Here is a 23,049-nt window from a genome sequence, read left to right on the forward strand (position 1 = left end):
AGTATTTTTTAAAATTAGGAATGTGTATTGTGTTCTATCAAAGGCTTTTTCTACATTTTTTTTGCTATAATTCAATAATATGATTTTTATTGTTTTTGTTATTGATATTGATATGGTTAATTATGCTGATAGGTTTCCTAATATTGAACCAGTCCTTTGTTCTCATATAAAATCTACGCGTCCATATACATTTTTTTACATATTGATTTAATATTTCTGCTAGTAATTTATTTAAAATGTTTTCATTAATATTTATTAAGGAAATTGGTTTATGGTTTTCTTATTTTTGTTCTTCCTAATTTAGATATCAAAATTACATTTATGTTATAAAATAAATTTAATAGGAGTCATTTTTAATTTATTTTTCAAATAGCTTATATAATTTTAGGATTAATTGTTTCTTAAATATTTGTTAGCATTCATTTATAGATTTGTCTAGTCTTAGGAATTTTTCCTTAGGTAATTCATTTATGCTTTGTTTATTTTTTTTTCTAGGATAGGGTTAGTTAAGTATTCTATTTTCTCCTGTTAACCTAAACAGTTTATATTGTTGTACATATTTATCCATTTTCACTTAGTTTTACTGACATAATGTTGAGCAATGAAGGATAGAAAAAGAGGAAAGATAAGGAGAAAAATAGATAGAGGGAAGAAATGGATAGAAGTAAATGTACAATTAATAATCATAACTGTGAAGGTGAATGGGATGATTTCACCCATAAATTGGAAGCAGATAGTTGAATGGATTAGAAACCAAAATATAATAATATGTTGTTTACAGGAAACACACTTGAAACAGAGAGTCACAGAGAGAGCTAAAATAAAAGTCTGGAGCAGAATCTATGATGCTTCAACCAAAGTAAAAAAAAAAAAAACAAGGTAATGAATTATCAGGTGAAATAGACAATAAAGTTATACTAGTGGGGGACTTCAACTATTTCTTCTCTGAGGTAGATAAATCAAATCATAAAACAAATAAGAAAAGAGTTAAGAAGATGAATAGAATCTTAAAAAAGTAATTTTTGGGAGACCTATGGGGAAAAAAAAAAACTGAATGGGAATAGAAAGAAGTATGAATAGGGATGTGGTCCTTGGTTTTTAAGAGGACCAAAATGATATTGCTGTTAGACTTGAGTTACAGAGTATCTGATTGTGACTGATCAGACTAATACAAGCTCAGAATGCTCTGCCACAGGTTAGACACAAATAGTCCATATGAACATCTCTCATTTTGTGTATTTTGCAATTCTGATTTGAGAGTTCCCAAAGCTGCTGTTGCTTCTGGCACTGCTACCTAGTCCCAACATTGTTTCATCAATGTGGAAATGTAATCATCTTCCACTCTAATTTCACAGCTCTCTCTTTTAGACCTCCTAGGTTGTTTTGGGGTGGAAGAATATTTCACTCTTACTTTTTGCTGACTCTGCCACTTTAGAATTTGATTTGAGGGAATAAAGTTATTTGAAGGATAATGTAGAGAAATTATATTTGAGAAATGATTAAAAGCTTGAGTTTGGCCATTGGGAGAATCAACTCTTTTTTCCATTCTAAGCTCCTCTCCTCATTCTTAGACTTTTTTACCTTTTTCTAAGCAGTCTTGCCTTCTTCCTTCTTTTTGTCTTTTGAAGAAAGTGACTGACGTTTTGTTGTTTTTGTTGTTGCTTGTTTTTGTTTCTCCAGCATTTTTCACATGGTGCTTGGCACATAGTAAACTTTTAATAAATGCTTTCTCTCTGTATGTTACTTTTATTTTATATTTTTTCAAATAACAAATATTTATGTTCTTTTCCTCCTATTTCCCCCATAAAAATAAAAGAAAAAAATAATGAATGAATGAAAAGAAGGAAAAAAAGGAGAAAAAAGGGAGGGGCAGGGAGAAAGGAAGAAAGAAAGAAAGAAAGAAAGAAGGAAAAAGAAAAAAAATCATCCTTCTAAAATAAGTATGGATGAGCAAGTAAGATATATTTCTTCATTAACCTTTTCTAAAAATATATGTCTTATTCTGGAAGACTCAATCCTGATAATAATCTTGAAAATAAATCAGAAGCAGGGTATTATAGAAATCTTTTCAGTAGAGTTCTCTAATTTTTGTCAAGATTTGTGAAATTATAAACAACTAAACAGTTGTGGAAGATATATGTTAAAGTGATTCCATAACACTGCTCAGTAATCTAACATATAATAGTATTTATATGTTACATATAAAGCAGTGAGTTGCTATAATGAATAAGATCAGTGGATCTGGGTCAGGAAAACTTGAATTTAAATTTGGTTTTAGATAAATTTTTTAGTTGTGTGATTCTGGGGAAGTTACTATGTCTCCATTTTCTCTACAGTAAAATGTGGATAATAATAGCACAACCTCATAATGTTGTTTTGAAGATTAAAATGAGATAATATTTATAAAATATTTAGCACAGTGCCTAGAACATAGTAGGCACTGTTTTTTTTCCTTCCTATGTTACTATTGCTGAAGTACAAAATTATTTCTTTTATTAATAAAAGACCTAAGAGACTAAATTTTTTTTTTATCATTTTAATAGATCAAGATGAGCTGATTGATCAGTATGTGTCCAATTAATTAGAGTTTATGAAATGTCTATTATATGTGGGGTACTTGATGTAAGAGAAAACAAATTTTATCTAAAGGAGCTTATATTCAATAGAGATGAATGTATATACATAATATATGAGTTTAACATCCACTTCTACTCAGGTGAAATGAAATCTGTATCTTGCTACTTTTTTGCTCCCACTTCTAGACGAATGACATTCTGTTTGGCTGAGAGAATGCTTTAGCAGAACTGTATATCTTTAAATGAGATGTTGTTGCAGGACACTTAGAGTTGAAGAGAGATGATTAAGTGTGCAAACTTTTAATTGGCTAATGGGAACCCATAGAGACATGTATGGGGGAAGCTAGGTCCTATCATGTCCCTTGATTGCTATTATTGTCAATCCTAAAAATGGATTCCATTGGTGAGATCATTCCCTCTCCTTTAGTAACCTTAGATCTTTTATCTTTCTGTAGAAGAAATTGTTTATTATTGTTTATTCTTTGACCTATTCCAGGATTTCTTAAATTGGGGTCTATGAATTAAAAAAAATTTTTTTTTGAATATCAGTATACTTGGTTTCCTTTTTAATCCGATTTTATTTTATTCATTTAAAATTATTCTGGAAAGGGTTTCATTGTCTTCCAATAATTTTTTCAAAGGGGTTCATGGTATGCAAAAAAAGGTTGAAAACCCTGATCTATTCTAATATATGAAGCTTTCTCCTCCGTTTTACTGTTCTGCTTAGATAAATAGGTTTACTTACTTTTTATTATTCCTGAAGGTCTTTTGCGTGAACAGCATTTGGTGCAAGAGAGTTAAGCAGGGGATATCAAAGTAACTATTATTCACCTGACTTAAGAGTAATCAAGAGAAATTGTTTATCTCTGTGTACTAGGATTCCATTTCTCCAGGGTTATAACCCTAGACTAGGGAGTTTTTTAAAGTATGGAAGACAAATATAATTCTAGCCTCATACCTTTTCTGAAGATAGATTAAAAAAAGAAACAAATATCTATCCATAAACCTCTGCTAGTTCCTCTCAAAACTAGAAATTGCGTTTTCCTTTAGAGAATAATGAGTCAGATCCTGTATTAGATAATCTTTTGATTCTGATTATGAGCTTGCCATTTTTATACATGTATTTTACATACAGTACACATGTATTTTATATACAAAATATATATATATATATATTTATATTAAAATATAATATACAATATACAAATATATCTACTGATATGTTTATTTGATTATTTCACATTTCAACATAAGTTTCTTGGCTCTCAATAGAATGGATAATCACAAAATTCCAGATTTGGAGTTGTTGTAGTCCTAGAGACTGATCACACCTCAACAATAGTGATCCTTATACATATATGACAATTGTTCATCTAATCTTTTCTTTTTCTTTTTAATTGTTTTTTTCTGGTTATACACATACATTATTTTTTTAATAATATGCATTTGTTTATGAATCATGTTGAGAGAGAAAAATCAGAATAAAAGGGAAAAATCATGAGAAATAGAAAAAAAAAAACAGAAGAAAAAGGAAAAAAGTGAACATTGCATGTATTGATTTACATTTAGTCTCCACAGTTCTCTTGGTATGCAGATGGTGTTTTCTATTTAACAGTTTATTGCGGTTACTGTGTACAATCTATTCTTGGTTCTTTCGCTCAGCATCAGTTCCTATAAATCTTTCCAGTTCTTTCTAAAATCAGCTTGTTCATCATTTAATGGAACAATATTATTCCATGTACTATAACTTATTCAGCTATTCCCCAGTTGATGGATATCTACTGATTTCCTACTTCTTTGCTACCACAAAAAGCTACTACAAATGTTTTTGCACTTGTGGGTTCTTATTCTCTTCTTTATGATTTCCTTGGTATACAGATCCAGTCAAAATCTAATCTTTTCTTAGAGATGACCAGCTATAGAAAGACTACTATGTTATGTGGTCTTAGATTATTTTTGCAAAATATCTTCCAACTGTGGACTTTGAAGGATCCTACAAATAAATATTATCCAAATTAGGAAATAGAAGCAGCGGAATGATTTATAATTGTATTTGATTTTGTACAGCTAAGTCAGTAGCAGTAACATTTTTGAAATTTCATTTCTACCTGCTATTATATTACATTAGAAATGTTTAATATGAATACAAACATTGAATGCTGTACTATGTGAGAAAGATCCAGTGCCTTAGTAACATTTGGATTTGAGCCAAATTACTTTGGGACAGATGACAAGATTCCTAATAATATTTTAGAAAGGTGAAGGCCAGCTGGCAAAGATATTTTTGTGTGAGGATAGTCAAAGTTTTGGACTCTTAATTTTTCCTTAAGAAGGAAGCCTCTCTCAGATAATACAGGACCTATAATTCATGTTATAAAGTGAATTAGATGAACACAATAGATGCTCTTTGAAAGTAGGGACTTTCCCATTGTTGCTTAATGTTTGTTGATTTGAATGATCTAATTTTTTGCTCTTAAAAGCTCTGTGAGGTGGGTATTGTATTAGTCGCCTTAGTTCACAAGTAAAGAACATGAGTGGCAGGGCAAATGATTGGCTTAGGTTTGAAACACTGAATTATGTATCTTGTGATTTTGCCTCTATTTTTCTCTGTTCTCTGGAACAAAATATGAGGCACTGCGTGGAGCTATTGGGAGGGGGAGAGAGAAAAGACAGCTTCAAAAAACTTAAAAGACTTGGTTTATAACTTTCAGGTGTTTAAAGTTTGTTTGGGTACAACAAATAAGCACTCAACACTGAAAAAGAAAGACAAAAAAAAAAACAACTAAAAACTTTCTCAGAGAAACCCAGAAATATATGGAAATTATTAGAATCAGAGATTATAAATTCTAGGGGAGTATCAGGGAGAGGGGTAAACTAAGTCAAGTCTGATCAATGGCTTCTCAGAGTGACTGAATTTCTCAGCAAAAGGCAGAGTGATATTACTTCCTGGATCTAAGTCTTACTTTGTTTCTGAGAGGTAGATGTCAAACATTAGACAAAAGTGGACTGAGTCATGGCCTTTTGCGAATCCTCTATCACTGATGTGATCTCATGCAGGTTGAATGATATTTTTATTGAATCAATGACTTGGAATTCAGGAATGATGGTTATCTGGAAACACAGGACCAGAAGTAAGACTGCAGAAGCAATCAAATTGAGATAGTGAGAGAAATGTAGATCAGGATGTGACCAGCTTGAAATGATGTTTAGAACTGATTTTAGCAATAAAATTTCCTAGTAAGAGGAAATAAGAAGAAAAGAATCAGTTTAGCTAATATCAGGGACAGAAATTTGGAAGTGGGGGATTCTTTTTTTAAATTTTAAATAAAAAAAACTTGCTTTATTTGAGTAATATTTAATCGGGAGAGAGAGAAACAAAGATTATTTTCTTTGTTATGCTTCTAACTTGTTCTCCATTGCATGTGTGTATGTATATATATATATATATTTGTTATATAGCTTTTTATTTACAAGATATATGTATGGGTAATTTTACAGCATTAATAATTGCCAAACCTTTTGTTCCAATTATTCCCCTTCTTCCCCTCCCCCCCAGATGGCAGGTTGAGCAATACATGTTAAATATGTTAAAGTATATGTTAAATACTATTTAGCCTCATGTGCTTGGGACCTCAGTGCATCAACTCAAGCCTCAGCCCATTACACAATAATATTCCATAATATTCATATACCACAATTTATTCAGCCATTCTCCAATTGATGGCATTCTACTCAATTTCCAGTTTCTAGCCACTACAAAGAAGGCTGCCACAAACATTTTTGCATATATGGGTCTCTTTCCCTTCTTTAAGATCTCTTTGGTATATAAGCCCAGTAATAACATTGCTGGATCAAAGAGTATGCACAGTTTGATAACTTTTTGAGCATAGTTCCAAATTGTAATGTAGCAGTGTCCCTGTTTTCCCACATCCCCTCCAACATTCTGCATTATCTTTCCCTGTCATTCTAGCCAATCTGACAGGTGTGTAGTGGTAGCTCAGAGTTGTCTTAATTTGCATTTCTGCATGTATATATTTTCATAAAAAGCTGTTTGAAATGAATAAGTAATCCAAACCAAGGAAAAGTTCCCCACAATATTAAGAAGGTTTGCATAAAATTATGGTGTTATGTGAAGATCCTTAAAGGCTATCAACAATATAAAAAAAAATCATTGTTGAATTGATAGAAATCTGGGAATTAGAGATCTTTTCTCTTTGTTCCATTATCAGAACTTTCAGGTTGGTGTTTTCAGTCCCCTTTGTCTATTAGACTCTCTCAGATAATATAAGAGCTATTCTTGTTGGGCTATGGGCTTTTTGGGGGAGCCCTTACAGGGTTCAGCTTTCAGCTGAAATATTGGAGTTATGGTTGTACTGTAAAGAATAAATTCAGAAAGAAATTGTTAAAAGTAATTTTTTCCTATTCTTGGTCCTTAAAAACTTGATTCTGTTGATATAACAAGAGGAAAGGGACATATAATTAATGTTTTTGCAAAGAAAGTAGTTGTGTAGATGTTTTAGGGTAAAAAGTTGCAGTATGGGTCATTTTTGTCATAAAAGGACTATATTTATTTAGAACCCTTTTGTATTAATGCATTTTCTCTATTATCTATCAATGTGTCTTTCTATCTATCTGTCTATCTTGTCTCTTCCTACAGAATATATGCTTCTTAAGGGCAGGAAAGGTTTGATTTAAAGCCCAGCAATTATAACTCCAGCATTTGACAATCTCTGATCTATAGTGAGCATTAAATACTTTTTGATTGATTGATGCTCATTGTAGAAAAGGGAAGCTGAGGAAGAGACAAATCTGATCAAATTTGCTTGAATCTTCACTTGCAATTTGAGGAGTGATTTTATTTCTTCCTGTGTGGATTAATGGAAGAGGGTAGGATACCAGAGTGGTACCACAGTGCTTAATCTCCTCCAAGACCCCTACAAAGTTCAGAGATTTAGAAAGATTTGGGGATGTGAATTTTGTTATTGTATATTTTGTAGGTGCTATTATGCTTATTGTGTGAAAAAGAGAAATAACTCATAGGATCTACTCTAAGTTAGGATCCAGACAATATTTCCTTGGTGTGGTTATAGCTAATGCTGTGTTAATAAAGCTACTTTTAAATTGGTCTATCTACCCTCCCCCTGTACACAATTAGGCTAAGAAGTGGACATTTGTAGTTGAATTTAACCCATTCTCTCAATTACTGAGATTGGCTAATTTTATACCTTCAAAAACCAAAGACAATGGATTTTGGAAATAATAATAGCTAGCATTTAAAGAGTATTTTAAGGCTTACATAAGTTATCTCATTTGATTGTTAAAACAGCCTTGTATAAGTGCTATTATTATACCCATTTAATAAGTGGAAAACTGAGAATAGAAGTTAATTGACTTGAGCAGGCTCTTCTCTACTTCTGAGTCCAGCATTCAACTCAATTTGCTTATCAGCTGTTTTCTTCAAAGAAAATAGGTATATAGATATATAATGGGAAACAAAAGTTATCCTGAGAGGGGACTAATTTTATGTAAGTCTTTGATGCAGAAGTAGGATTCTAGGGAAGAAACGAACTTTTTCAGGCATGTGTTATCAAAAACTTTAAACAGGAAGGAGAAAATTTAAATAGGAAAATGAATTTTCTATTCATAGGAATGTAAAAGTCTGATAAGTAACTTCTAAAATCTGAGAAAAATCCAAAGAAAGTTAAAACTGTTGCTGGAGGCTGGAGAGTATTATTAAAATAAAAATATCTTTGTTGGGGTCAGATGCTCTAAGCACTGGGAATTGACTCTAGGATACACTTAGAACCTTGTGGTGAAAATGGCAGCAAGGTGCCACATAAGAGAACCAGCAAACTGCACATCTCAAATGACAGAGATCACGTTTCATAGGCTATACTTTACACATATAAATTAGTAATTTTTGATATCTTTCCACCTCTTATGCCCTGGTAATTCCTTGCCAAGTTTGCTTCTTTATTGTCTCAGGTAATAGCCCAAGGTTAACAGAGATGAAAGTGAACATTGAATTTGTTTTGCCTTTAGATAACGCAAAGGCAACTAGATTCTAACCATTCTACATGGAAGTCAAGGCAAATGCAAAATAAATCCAATGTGAAACTTAGCATACAACTGTAATATCATTAAGAATGATAAATAAGAAAAATATAAGGGAAGGTGGAGAGATATCAAATAATACAAAATAAATAAAATTGATTTCTTTAAGAACATATTAAAATGGATACAAATTTAGGTGGAGGGAAAACATGACCCTGTACCCTTCCCACTGTTCCTTTATCATCTTGAATAAATATGCTCATTGCCTAGATCAAGCCTCAGTGCATGATAGACATTAAATGCCTGTTGGATCAAATTGTTTGTTCTCATTTTAATGGCTCTACTATCCAATGAACTCCACCTCATTGGAACCTTGAACTTTACTCCTGGCTCTCCAAACTCTGATAGGTGAGTTTTTTTGTCCTACCTTAGGGACTCAGCCCTCTATGACACTTTCTGAAGAATCTATCTGCTTACTTTCTAGCTTCTCTCTATGTGTGATCTTCCCCCATTAAAAAGCAAATCATTAAGGGTGAGATTTGTCTGACTTGTTTATTGTATTTCTATAGTCAGCATTTTAGTAGAGTGCCTGGAGTATAATAAGTCCTTTAAATTGGTTGTATCTATCTATCTGTCTATCTATCCATTTACCCATCCTTCTACCTATCTATCTGTCTGGCTTCCATCCTTCTTTCATCCATCTATTTATCCAAAATTCTTTATACTTTTAGTTATGGATTTGTTTATTTACAGAAGTGCCATGCTTTTAAAAAGTCATTTGTTGGACAGTCTGGGTCATGGCTGCAAAAATGCAAGAGAAACAAATTTGGTTCTATTTGCAATACCTCATTTTCCGCTGCATTAATTTCTTAGGAGAAAGGACAAATACAGCAAAACATGTGAATATTGTAGTTGTATTTTGAAAACAATATCCACAACATGATATTCATACAGGGCATTCATCCCAACCTCTGGTATCTTTTTATCTAACACCTGTTCCTCATGATTTTAGAAATTCTTTTACTAAGTAGTTTTTGTTATATATAGTTGCAAGAAAGGAACAAGTAGAAGGGCAGATACTAAAGCTGAAAAAGAGAGGGACTTACTATTATTGAAAAATATATTTTAAATAAAATTCTTCTTTAAATGTTAAAACATTTTTGGAATTACAAAATGCGTTAAGGTTTTACTGCATGTTGTATTTGCTATAGACTCATATGTATATATTTTGGGCAAACTCTAAAAGAAAATTTGTGAATATTTGATATTAATGAACTATACATAATATGAGTTAAAACTGCATCCCACCAAAGAATAGAACTAGGCTAGAAATTGCTAGATAAGTGAGACAAAAAAATTCTGTACTCTGAGAAAGGATCAATATCAGTATGGAAGTATTCTTTAGGGAAGCAAAGTGAGAAATTATCCGAATAGTCCATAAGTATGGATTGTGCTCTAGGCAAGGGATGCATCATCTTTGGGCAATCGCATATCGAAGGAAGTGTTGATTAAGTACCATTTTGTCCAATTTAGAACTAATGAACTTAGTTGACAGCATATTTGCTGAATTAAAGAGCAATCAAAGTGGCCTTTCAGATTCTGTGCCATGTAGGTCAAGAAGCTTTGACAGCTTGGGATATTCTTGGCTGTGAAGTAGGTATAATTAGCTCCCTTATTTACTCTTGATCAGTTGCTTAATAAGCATTCATTCAATGATAAACAATAAATGTTTGATGAATGAATAAATAAGCAAGTAAATACTAAAGATCTATTATCTCCCAAGCCTTGGATAGAAGGGATTCTAGGAGGAAAGCCTGGAACTTCTCTTACTTAGGAGTTTTCTTTCCTTTGTTGCATGTTGCCAGTGATCTTCACTCATTCTGGAAACCCATTTGGAGACATTTGGGTCTTCAAAAAATGGGAAAATCTGGATTTGGTCTATTTAATATAGAAATAAAGACAGGATTTACTTATGAAGAAAACCCAGAGTGTATGCATGTCTGCTTTTCACTTAAATAGATGGGAAGGGACAGAAATGAAGATGTGAAAAATAGATTCTGACTTTGGGCTCCCCTGTTAACTTGATCTGCCATACCACTAACACTGGGATCTTTTTGGAAACTTTCAGATCACCATTTTGCTGGGGATGAGAAGCTGGAGGAAGTCCATATCTGCTTGCCATGCACGAAAGGCTGTTCGTTTTGTAATGATGACAGACCCTGCACTGCTCAAGAAGACAAGTATTTACGTCTGGCTATTATCTCCTTCCAAATCCTGTGTATGCTCCTTGATTTCATTAGCATGTTGGTTGTCTACCACTTTCGCAAAGCAAAGGTACTTGGGAATATTCTTGTGCCGGTCCATATGGGGGACAGGGAGTTGGGGAGGCAAAAAAGTCAAATATTTTACAAGAAAACACATTTCTTTTTGTTTACTTGTTTTAAGTCTGTCCAACACTTAGTGACCTATTTAGTGATTTCTTAGCAAAGCCACTGGAGTAGTTTGCTATTTCCTTCTCTACCTCACTTTACAGATAAAGAAACCTAAGCAAACAGGATTAAGCGACTTGCCCAGAGTCACACAGCTAGTGAGTGGCTGAGGACAGATTTGAACTCAAGAAGATAAATTTTTCTGAGTCCAGGTCTGGTTCTCTATCCATTGCACCACTCAACTGCTTCTTCCCCTTTTAAAAAATACCATATTTATGCAATTGGACGGATATAGACATTTTTCCTTTTACTTACCTATAGGAATATGATTTTCCCCCTTATTTCTTCACCTATCTTTTCTCATTCCCATTAATCCACATACCATAGTCCACTCCCCTTAATCTAAACACCCTTCCATTCCCCACCTTATTCTATATCACCTTTTGCTTCCCTCTTTATCCTTGTCTTGCTATAATAAATCTATACAACCTTCTAAGCCCTACCTTATCTTATTCCTCCCCCCCCCCTTATTTCTTTGTAGATTTTAGAGTGTGCTGTGCCCTTTATGGTATACATGTGCATGTATATATTTTCTCTTTAACCCATTCCTGACATGAGTTGATTTTCAGAACTAGCCCTTCTTCTCTCTCTAATGCTTCTGTGTCGTTTCTTCCTCTGAACCTCATTAATTACTATTTTTACCTTTTCTTAAATAGTTTTGCTTTTTAGAGTCAGATCATATTCAACTCTAACCAATTATTGATGTTGATTTTAAACAGAAGTAATACATTTCCATGTAACAAACATAAAGAATTGGTCTTTGCTGAATCCCTTGAAATGAATCTTTGATGTTGGCTCTCATATGTTAAATGTCCTATTAAATTCTGATTTGGTTGAGTCAAAGCCCTGAAAATTCACAAGTCTGTTGAATGACCTTTTTTTGTTGTTCAATATTATGGCTAGTTTTACTGGGTATAATTTAGCCACAGGTCTAGTTATTTTGGTTATTGATATATATTATTCTAGAACTTGCAGTCTTTTGTTGTGGTTCCTGATAAATCCTGTACAATTCTAATTATACCTCCAGTATATTTGAATTTTTTTTTTCATTTGTTTCTTGGAGGATTTTCTCTTCAATCTGGGGTTTTTGAAATTTAGCAATAATATTCCTGTGTGTTTCTCATGCATAGTCTCTTTGAGGTGGTAATTGATGGTTATTTTTATTTCTATTTTTACTTTCCCCTCATGTACTCTTGCTCCAGGAAAATTTTCTTTGATTATTTCTTGATGTTTCTTTTATTACTGTTGTTTCAAGGCTCCTTTTTTGGTTATAGCTTTAAGGTAGTTCAATTATTTTGATATTTTCTCTTTTTGATTTATTCTCCAGATCTACTGTTTTACTTATAAAATATTTCATATTCTGTTATAGTTTTTCACTTTTTATATTTTATTTTGTTATTTCTTGGTCTCAATTTTCATTTTCAAAGAATTATTTTCTTCTTTAAGATTCTCTGTATCCTTTTCTAGTTAACTTTTCCCCCATAATCTTCTTGTTTTTCTTGGATGGTTTTCCTTATTATTATTTTTTTAGTTTTTCCTCAATGTCTTTCCTTTGATTTTTGAAGTCTTTTTTGAATTCTTCTATACATTCTTTCCAGGTAGGTAGCCATTTAACATTACTTGGGTGTTCTGGTTCCCTCTTGCTCACTCAGCCATCATTGAAGATGGCACCTGGATAATTATATATTTTTGAGCATCGCATCTGTATTTTTGGAAAATACATTTGGATAATTTGGGGATATCTTGCTCTAATTTCTTAGATAATAGTAATCCCATATAGTTCTCTTATTAAATTTTCAGGAATTTAACCAATGGGATCTTTTCAGGAGTCATATAGAACAAGATGAAAAATGAGCCTGTGGTTTATAAATTTTGGTATTTATGTTTGCCACTGTAAATGTTTACATGCCATGAAAATGAACAACTTTCTGAACAGCACCATCAAGCAAGTCATCTATTTTGTAAACTATGGAACTCTGCTGATTAGAATAGTAAATTTTTTAAAAAAGAAGAAATGAAAATTCTAAATCTTAAGAAAAAATTAAAATTCTGGGAGAAAATAATGGGCAATTTTTTTTCTCGTCTCAATTTATTATAACCTTTTATACATTGTTTTTGAAAATGATACAGATTGATTCAAATTACAAAACTTTTTGGATTTCAGAAGTATTTCTATTATGGAGAAAAACCCTGAGAATTAGCATATATGATGGATGCCAGTTTTAGCATAAGAGAATTCTCCTTAGAGTCAGTGAGGTTTTTCCTATTATGTAAATGATATAGACTTTTAATAGCTATCTTAAATAGATAATATCATTAACTGAGGCATGGAGGGGTACATTAAAATCAGGTTCTCAGATGCTTAGAAAGCACAAATTGTTGTTCATCTAATGAAGCCTGGCCCTTTATTTATTCATTTGTAACAAAATATGTGTTACATTTTATACAGTCTGATAAAATGAGTAACAATTGACAAGTGGGGAAAAATTATTTGACTACTGTCAGAGTTGACATTGTATAATACCAAGAATATATCTGGAATTAAAAAAAACTAGGTTCAAATTTCATCTGCTACTTACATCTTTTAATCTTGGATAAATCATAGTTTCTCCATTTCCAGTTTCTTCACCTGTAAAATGAAATGATATCCTTCTGAGGAGTATATACTTGGATAAAATTTATTTTAAGTTAAGTGTCTACTGATATCTTACTATGACAGCTTAGGTCCCTGAGATAACCTATATTTTTGAAAGTTAGGCCAGAGGGCTGGTAAGACTTAGAATGCCTTCCTCAGATGGGTTATTTGTTTGGTATAGAGATCAACAATAGATAGGGGAAGAAGAATGAGGGAATGAAGGGAATTAGTTAAGTTCAGAGAGTTTCACCACCAATGGAGTGTGTACAAGGTGATGAATTTTTTTTTTTTTATGATTGCAGAGTTATAGATGGAGTTGCATTCAGTTAAGATCAACCCAAGTTTATGAAGTCCCCAGTAAGAAAAATAAAAATATGAATGAAATTATAGATTTTGGGGGCAATAAGGAAGATTCATTTGGGGAAGGAAAAATGTGTAATGATGCTGGTGACTGAATAAATCGTCTGACTTTTCTGAGTCTAAGATATTTCATCTCTGAAATGAGGAAGTTGGGTGAACCTGAATTCTTTTTCAAGGCTAAAAGACATTTGGCTATTCTTATAAATATAAATATTTTCTGATGAAATTCTGTCAGACTTCACTTAAAGTCCTTCATCCTGAAGATAACTCCTAATCGCTTCAAAATAGAAATCAATTTATGTCAACTTGGATTTGGGCTCTAGAGTCAGATAATAGTGTATAAAAGAAACAGTGCATGAAGGAATCTTAATTGCCTCAGTTGTAAAATGGGATAATATATAGGGAAATGGAGGGAAAGGAATAAGCATTTATTATTAATAATAATAATCATTTATTGAATGTTTATTATTAAGCATCTGTTATATTCCAGACATGCTAACTACCCTATAAATTTTTATCTCATTTGATCTTCACAAAAAGTATAAGGTAGAGATAGGTATTATCTCCATTTAACAGTTGAGGAAACTGAGGGAAATAGCAGTTAAGTGACTTGCCCAGGATCACATAACTATTAAGTATAAAAGGCTGAATTTGAACTCAGGCTTTCCTGACTTTAGTTCCAGCACTGTTTCCACTGTACCACCTATGTTGCCTATCTCACAAAATTGTTTTGGATAAAATACTTGCAAAATTTAGAGCACTATATATTTTCTAAATTTTGGCTAAATTTTAGGACTAGTGATACACATTTTGCCCCAGTACCTCTGAATGAAAGATATGTCAGTGACTGTAGATGATAGAGAAGTATGTGTTTTAAGGAAAGGTAGTGTTCTGGCAAAGTAATCATTTGGTAAAAAAAAATAATATTTATATTTTTATTTATAAGTTGTTGGTACTAAATATTTTGAAATTACTTCTTCTGGTTTTATACCACATGCTATGACACAACATATTTTTATTAGTTATTCAGAAGAGAGTGCATGATTTCTAACAACTCAATAATGTTAGGTGTTAATACAATTTATTTCTGGACTAGATGTTGAATAAAAGGGAGATATACTGTGAGCAATAGCAATTTATTATATTTCTTAAAATAATTTTTTCTGGGCCTCTTCTGAGTTAATTTAACACTTTCTGTTTAAGTTGAGAAGTTTTAAAAATGATTTCATTGTTACAAAAATTGTGAACATGTCCTGATTGCTTTGTTTTGTTATTCTATTTTTTCACCACATTAACTAGTTTTTCTTTGTTGTTGTTCCTGAATTAGATCTTAATAGACAAAAAAATCTGCCAACAGTGCTCATTTATAGCTTGGAAAATGAAAATTTTAATATAGCATGTGGTTTAATTTTTCTTATTAATTTCTATAAAAGTGAATTATGACATTTTAATACTCACTCTAATTATACAAATGGAGTTGCCAACATTTTCCACTAATAGGTTTATAATTTGTTTTGTATTTTAGTGAAATGACTGCTAAATCTGATATCTTCCTTTATTCTCCATCAAATGCACCATAATTTATGTCTAGTATTTCACTATTAAGACTGCTTCCTTTTGTTCACATTTACCTTTTCTTTTTGAGTTATTCAAACTCAAAGCAATAAGGAAGTAGCACAATGGGACAGGAATACACTAATTCTGGGAGTAGGATGGTATGAATGATGTAACCTTTATCTTTCATTCTGCTCTAGCAAGATATGTGGCAAATACTGATCTTGACCTGGAGCTGAAATGCACATTTTACACTCTTTTAGGATTAAAGGATTGAAGGCTTTTGACTATCCTAATCACCAACTAGATAGGAATTGCTTGCTATTCATTGACTCATTCCTGTCACCCCAGCTATCAGAACATATGCTAAGTAAAATTCCAGGTGAGGAGTCTAATGTTTCCTTTGGGAATCTAGCTAGTGAAGCTGTTGTCAGGGAGATAGTGAATTTTGGAAAGTGTAGAATTCTGGGATACTCAGAGGTATTTCTGATTTTATCCACAACTCCTGAAAGTAGGATTCTCCAGATGACCTCAAACTCCAAAGAGTTTGAATTTACTTTAATTAGGAAATCTATGTACCACTGAAAAGAAGGTAATATCAAAACTCCAAAGAAGGTTTATAGAACTGTTGTATCTCATAGGATTAATTATGCCCCTTTCTGACAGTCTCTGTGCTACACCTAGCCAACCATTCTTCTTCCCTCCCACTACCCTATTCATCTTTTCCAACTCTATCTCTGAGAGCAGCAATAAAAACAATTTCTCAATATGGACAGCTCAGTCAAATGCTCCCTACTTCAAGAATTGTACTCTCTGACTTTCCTCTCCACTATTTTTATCTACCACTTCCGTATGTGTCCCATTTTCCTCAGTTTGCTTTGTTAGTTTTCTCCTTCATTCTCCAAAAGGATCAAAATGTTAGAGGATCACTATGTTCGAGTTGAGTTACAGTGTGTTCAACTGTAGCTGAGTAGTGTGATACAAGCTCAGAATGCTCTACCACAACTCAGACACAAATAGTCCCTATGAACATTTGAGATGGATTCTCTAACTTTGTGTATCTTGTGTTTCTTCTGAGCTAATTTAATTCTGCTTTGCTCATATTGCATAGTACCTTCTGTGATGAGGGCATGCTGTGCTGGGCACTCCTATGCCAGTGTCTCCCATGGATTGAATTTTCCTCTCATAAAGTATAAACTCTTTTATTCATCATTTCAGTGCCTTATAGAACTGACTAAATTGTCATTTAGGTCAATCCTTTTACCAAATAATAGGTCACGGTGGTCCTCTTTGAAAAAGGCACTGCTTCTGGAGCCACTTTGGTGATGGAGCTCTCTATTTAGCTAGGTTGATCCTTGGATGACAGGCTGGTACTATAAATGAAACCTTTTCCAACCTTACATACCTCCAGAGCCTGTGTTCTACTGGCATCAACTTCAGTAACCTACTGTTAGCTCCATATCATGATGAAGCAACAGGACTTGAGTGGAGGAGTTTCTAGATCAACATTACACACAGTTTTGTTTATAAGTTGAATTCTTTCAATATAAGTAAATTTGGGCACCACATTTTTAAAGCATTTAGAATAATTGGATCATCTAAAAGAGAACTTGTTAAATTTTGAAATTGTTATTTTTGAGAATAATGTATATATTAGGTGGTGAATGTGGACTTGGGATCAAAAAGACTGTTATGTGACTTTGGGCAAGCCGCTTAACCACCGCTTGCCTTAGTTTTCTCCTTTTTTAAAATAAAGAAAACAATAGTACCTACCCTACAGGATTGTAGTAAGGCTTAAATAAAATTTAATTTCTAAAGATGTTGCAAACAACACGGTAATCAAATATATAAATTGCTATATAAATGCTGGCAATTAACAATCATTAAAAATGCTTAGTGAATTATTTGATTATGTTTTTATTCAGGCATTTTATTTGTTCATTTATTCATTTATTTACTTATCCATCTATGACAGATTTTACTTAAAGTTTTTAAAGTTGGGATTGCCAAAGCTATGGCTTAGAAAGGCAACTGTTAATTCTTTGCATAAGGTGGGATAATTTGGAATTTAAAAGGCAAAAATGCAATAAAAATCATTGCTTGTTATTGCTGTTGTATAAAATATTCTAGGTTTTAATTCTAACTTCTAACTTTTGAAAGGTTTTCTCTGGACTGTATTCTAATCAAGGCAGGTCTCCCAACCCTGAAGGTTTATGAATTTTATTATAGGATGATGTGCCAAAGCTAGATGCCAGATGTCCACTTGTATTTTCTCCATATGTTTTTTAGAGAGGAAAGATGAAGAAGGTACAGCTGACTGTTAATGTTTCCTCCCCATAAGTTGCTCTTTAGGGTTTATTTTGGTTTTTAGCCTTGTGACAGATAAATCATATCTTCTTTCTCAATATTAGGAGAAAGTATGGTGACTAAAATCACCATTTTGATTCTAGATTCCTCATCTTCCATTGTTTAAAAATTTTATCTTTATTTCCTGAGATAACTGACTAACAAATGATAGATACTTAACAAATTATTATTGATTGGTTGATTGCCTTGAGCTTTCATTGTTATTCAATCTTTTCAGTCATGTCCTATTCTTTGTGACCCCATTTGGGGTTTTCTTGCCAAAGACTATTGGAGTGGTTTGCCATTTCTTTCTCCAACTCATTTGATAGGTGAGAAAACTGAGGCAAACAAGGTAAGATGGTTTGCTTAGGGTCACATGCCTAATAAGTATTCTTGGCAGAGATTGGTTTGCCATTCTCCAAAGATTAAGAAAAGTTATGTGACTTGCCTTAAGTCATGAAGCTAAGAAGTCTCTGATGCCAAACTTGAATTTAGGTCCTTCTGATTCCAAGCCCTGTGTTTTATATCTACTGTAGCAAATAGCTTTCCTAAATCCTAGAGTCCCTTCCTCCTCTAGAAGGCAGTAGTCCTGTGAATTATGTGTTTGAATTTCTTATGTTTATCCTTCAAGTTTTCATAAAAATATATCTTGAATGATAAGTTTGAATTGCATCCAAGAATGGAGTGGAGTTAATATATTTTTCCATATTATTGCCAAATAATCATTTCTAGGACTTAATACTTGGTCTTTTAATTCAACAGTGTGAACATTCCCTTCACTAATGCAAATCACAGCCCATTTGTGACTTGGGAGATAATCTTCAAATATTGGCAAGCTGAAAAATTCATCATCAGTTGTGATCATGTGATCAACATGATTTCTGGCTTCTCTAAACAGTTAGTTTTTTTCTTGAGTAAAAGATATGCAATCTGCCATTTTTCAATTTTTGTAAGACCTATAATCCACTGCCATATCCTTCAATAGTTGGAATCCACCTCCATGCCATGATGAGGCTTTAGGATAATACTTTTGCGACCCTCTGACAGCTTTAAAATTATGGGGATTAGTGTGATACGATATAGAAAGATACACATCCCAAAATATCAGCCATTGTAATTTTATTCTTTTGCCTTTTAAGAGCACCTCATGAACTTTAGATACCCAGGAGATGGTGAGACACCTTTAGCATGTTTCATAATTTTGCACTGTGACCATTCTACTTCCTAAAACATAACATCAATATCCAGTCACTCTTCAGATGAGTAGATGACATTTTCATCAGGGGTGTGATTCTGGGGGCTGTCATCACCTTGCAAGATATGCTACCTTGTCCTCAAATATTTTGAGCTTGACATAATCTAAAATGTGTTGTGACAGGTGCTTTTCCCCAAATGCTTAAACCTAAGTGTATTTCAAATGAAATTTAGTACTTATAATCTGTAATCATTTTCCTCTTCTTTCTCCCAAAGGTATTCAGTTTAAGTTATTCTCAAAGTGCTCAAAGTAATTTCATCTTTTTCAAAAGGTTCAACCCCCTAACCCTCCTCTACCACCAAATGCACGTGTGTATACAGTCACAGACCTATGCATGCACACACATTTATTTTTATCAATAAATTATCATTTTTCCAGTGTTAAATGGAACAAAGCCCAAGGGAGGTCTGAATTCATTCTGGTAAGAAAAAGCTCTGAATTTCAAAAGCTTTCTTTTTCCTTTATCAAAACTCACTTACCTCATCTCTGTGTTACATATTTTACATTCTTAAAGCTATTTTTATTATTAGAAATTAGACATTTCAATCCATTCTGGTGACTAAGCACTCCATTGTCAGTATGAGAGAGAGAGCCCAGCTTTGTTCTTCACTCAGAAATAAAGCAGATAATTCTTCAGAGTTTAAAGTTCCTTCAGATAATAGGCAAATTTGGCAAGAAACTTGGAAGAAGTCAGTTCCAACCATTTTGCAGAGATCATGAAGCATAATATAAAGAACTTTGAATTTGAATGTGCAGACCTAGGGATCCTAGTTCCAGTACTGGATATCTGGTAGTTGCCTATAGGCAAAACAAATAATCTCGCTGAGATAGCATTTCTGCATCTGTTTAAAAGGGGATAATAATAATTCTCATCCTACTGATTGACAGAGTTGTGGAGAAAATGTTTTATAAACCTAAAAGTACTACATGAAAAACATCTTGATAGCTCTCTGGTCAGTTAATAAGCATTTGTTAAACACCTATTATGTGCCAGGCACTAAGGATACAAAGAAAAGTAAGCTAATCCTTGGCCTGAAGGAGTTCACAATCTAAAAACATGCAAAAAGAAGCTGAAAAATGGGGAGGGGAAGATGGTATTTTGTGTGTGGATATATTGAAGTCCTGCAGCCCAGGTGGTACATTGTGGTCCCTGAAGTGGAGAATCTGGGAGGAAGTTTATATTTATTCTTTATCCTTTTTTAATCAGAGGGAGATTCTCAAGGTACATGGGGCTACTGAAGAGGTAGTTTTTTTTTTTTTTTCCCCAGAGCTAATCAGAGACAATGATGGAGGCAACTTCCTATGACTATGCCTTATAGAGAGATGTCCAAGTGTCCTGTAAGACACTTCTAAGAAGAAGAATTTCTTCACCAGTGTTGTAGCAAGTCTCTCATCTCCATCCCTATAGTATAATGCAAATTTAAGTTGTCACAAGCACTGACAGTAATTATGGTTTTGTAGAAGACATCCTGGCAAAGTTAATGGCTAGTATAAAGATTGTTTGGACCTAATAACCTGAATGAAAATTATTTTATTTTCACATTAGACTGTCTTCCATGGCATAAATTTAAATTATTGTTAAGCATCTCATGCAGTGAGATGGGATAACAGTCCTTTTGGTACCTTATAAATATTCCAAGAACTACTTAAAGAGTCACCCTCCCTGTGGATACCCATAAGTCGGGGAATGGCTGAACAAGTTGTGGTATATGAAGGTAATGGGATATTATTATTCTATAAAAATGATGAACAAGCTGATTTTAGAAAGGTTTGGAAAGATGGATATGAACTGATGCTGAGAGAAATGAGCAGAACCAGGAATACAATGTACACAATAATGGCAAAAATGTGCAATGATCCACTATGAAAGGCTTGGTTCTCAGTGGTTCAGTGATGGGAAGGAATTCCAATAGACTTTGAACAGAAAACGCCATCTGCAACTAGAGAAAAAACTGAAGAGACTTTATGTAGATCAATACATGCTAAGTTCACTTCATTTTTCTGTTTTTTTAATCTCTTCCATGGTTTTTCCCATTGTAATGCCAGAGAAACTGAGGTAAGGTGGAAATTAGAGAGTTTTTAATAATTTATTTGAAAGGGAGAGATTTATTGGGACTAAATTGATCCTTGGATTGGTCCCAGGAATGAATGAGACTATCATTTCCAAGAATCCAGCAAAGCATGTGAGTTCTCAATGACATATATATATATATATATATATACATACATACATGTGGCTCAGATATAGGGGGTAGACTGAAGCAGGAGCAGAGTCAGGGTTCTGAGAGCGGGACTAGGACTATGGATCTGGTTCTGACAGGATGTGGGGGAGGCATAGGGGATATCTGATAATTGGGATTACAGAATGGGGAGAGGCACCCAACATTCTGATGATGTCTAAGATAGAAAGTCTTTCTCCTTCTCTGGATCATCATGATTAGGAAGGAGGGGTGGTGTTGCAGTATTGACCAGAATAATTAGAAACTGAGGCAGGACAATTTAGGGAAATTAAGTCAGGATAATTAGGGAAACTGAGTCAGCATAATAAAAGAGAACTGTGGCACAACATCATTTGCTCTGATTTTTCTTTCCCAATATAATTCATAAAATAATATGTATTAAAATAAACAAAATATTTTAAAATCTATTTATTTAGAAAAAAAAAACAGAAAAGGAAAACAATTGCCATGTACACAGCAGAACATGAGAGGATTCAAAATATGAGAATAAATTTCCATTTCAAGAAAGCTTCTATAATAGATATTATACTATATATAAGTACTATAATAAAGATTTAAAAAGATTGTGAAAAAAGTCATTCTCCTTTTCTTGAAGAAAGAAAGTTTGCTTACTATTGTTCTTGAAATCAAATCTCCTTTAGATATCTTTCTCAGGTTAGCTAGTCTACAAATCTGTATTAAACACAAAGAAAGGCAAAACAAACAAATAATCCCTGCCCTCAAGGACCTTAATTGGAAGAAATAGGTAAAATTCTAGATGCATTCAAAGAGTTACTTTTTGTTAATGTATCCAAAGTTGTATATCTATGTATTAAATATTTTGATATAACGCCTATCATTTGTATTTTAAAAAATGCTTTCAATAAGCCCTCACCTCCCTTTTAAATGTGTATTCACAAATATGTAAGAATTTACTCTTAAAAGAGTCTTACATATTCTTGTTTTCAAAAATAAACTCTTGAATAGACTGGTAAGTAATAAAGTACTGGTGTGGGCAATGAATAACATTTGTATTCATATAAAAATTCATTTCTCCTGAGGAAGTGTAAAAATTTTACAAGTGCCCTTTTATTGTGTGCTGATTTTTTATAAAAAAGATTTATAGAAATTTTCTCCATAAAGTCTCTAAGTGCATTTGCACATAAATACATATGAGGCTTCCTTCATTCCCTGGAAGAAGGAAACAACAATTTTCAGCAACAAATGGAAAAACGGCTGCTCTGAGATGTACCCAAGAGCACATTGTGAACCATTGGTGACTCTTGTAATTAAAATAGAGTGATGTTCTCCAAAATAAGCAAATAAGGCATATTATATAACGCTGTAGTGGTAGTGCTTTGCTAACTAATTATGAGGTGTCACTATAAAGTAATGAAATTCTGCAAGTGCTCTTTTTACAAGCACACCAGAAATGTTACGTCCTAATAAAGAAAGGTCCTTTAGAGAAGCTACTTTGAAAGGTTCTACATTATTTCCAGGGTTGCTGGAATTACTCAAACCATTTCTTGAGCTCCTCTGTGGGAATGATCATTGATATCAG

The 23,049-nt window shown here is 33.0% G+C and overlaps 1 protein-coding gene across 1 annotated transcript in view; it reads left to right on the forward strand.

The window, feature by feature from the left end:
- Window positions 1–23,049, forward strand: part of GPR158 (G protein-coupled receptor 158) — a 434,246-nt gene that overhangs the window by 197,735 nt on the left and 213,462 nt on the right. Inside the window, exon 4 of the mRNA XM_052000262.1 lies at window positions 10,759–10,964. Coding sequence (XP_051856222.1) covers window positions 10,759–10,964 — 206 coding nt within the window. The remainder of the gene's footprint in view (window positions 1–10,758; window positions 10,965–23,049) is intronic.

This window comes from Antechinus flavipes, chromosome 5 (assembly GCF_016432865.1).
Source record: "Antechinus flavipes isolate AdamAnt ecotype Samford, QLD, Australia chromosome 5, AdamAnt_v2, whole genome shotgun sequence".
Classification (NCBI taxonomy): domain Eukaryota; kingdom Metazoa; phylum Chordata; class Mammalia; order Dasyuromorphia; family Dasyuridae; genus Antechinus; species Antechinus flavipes.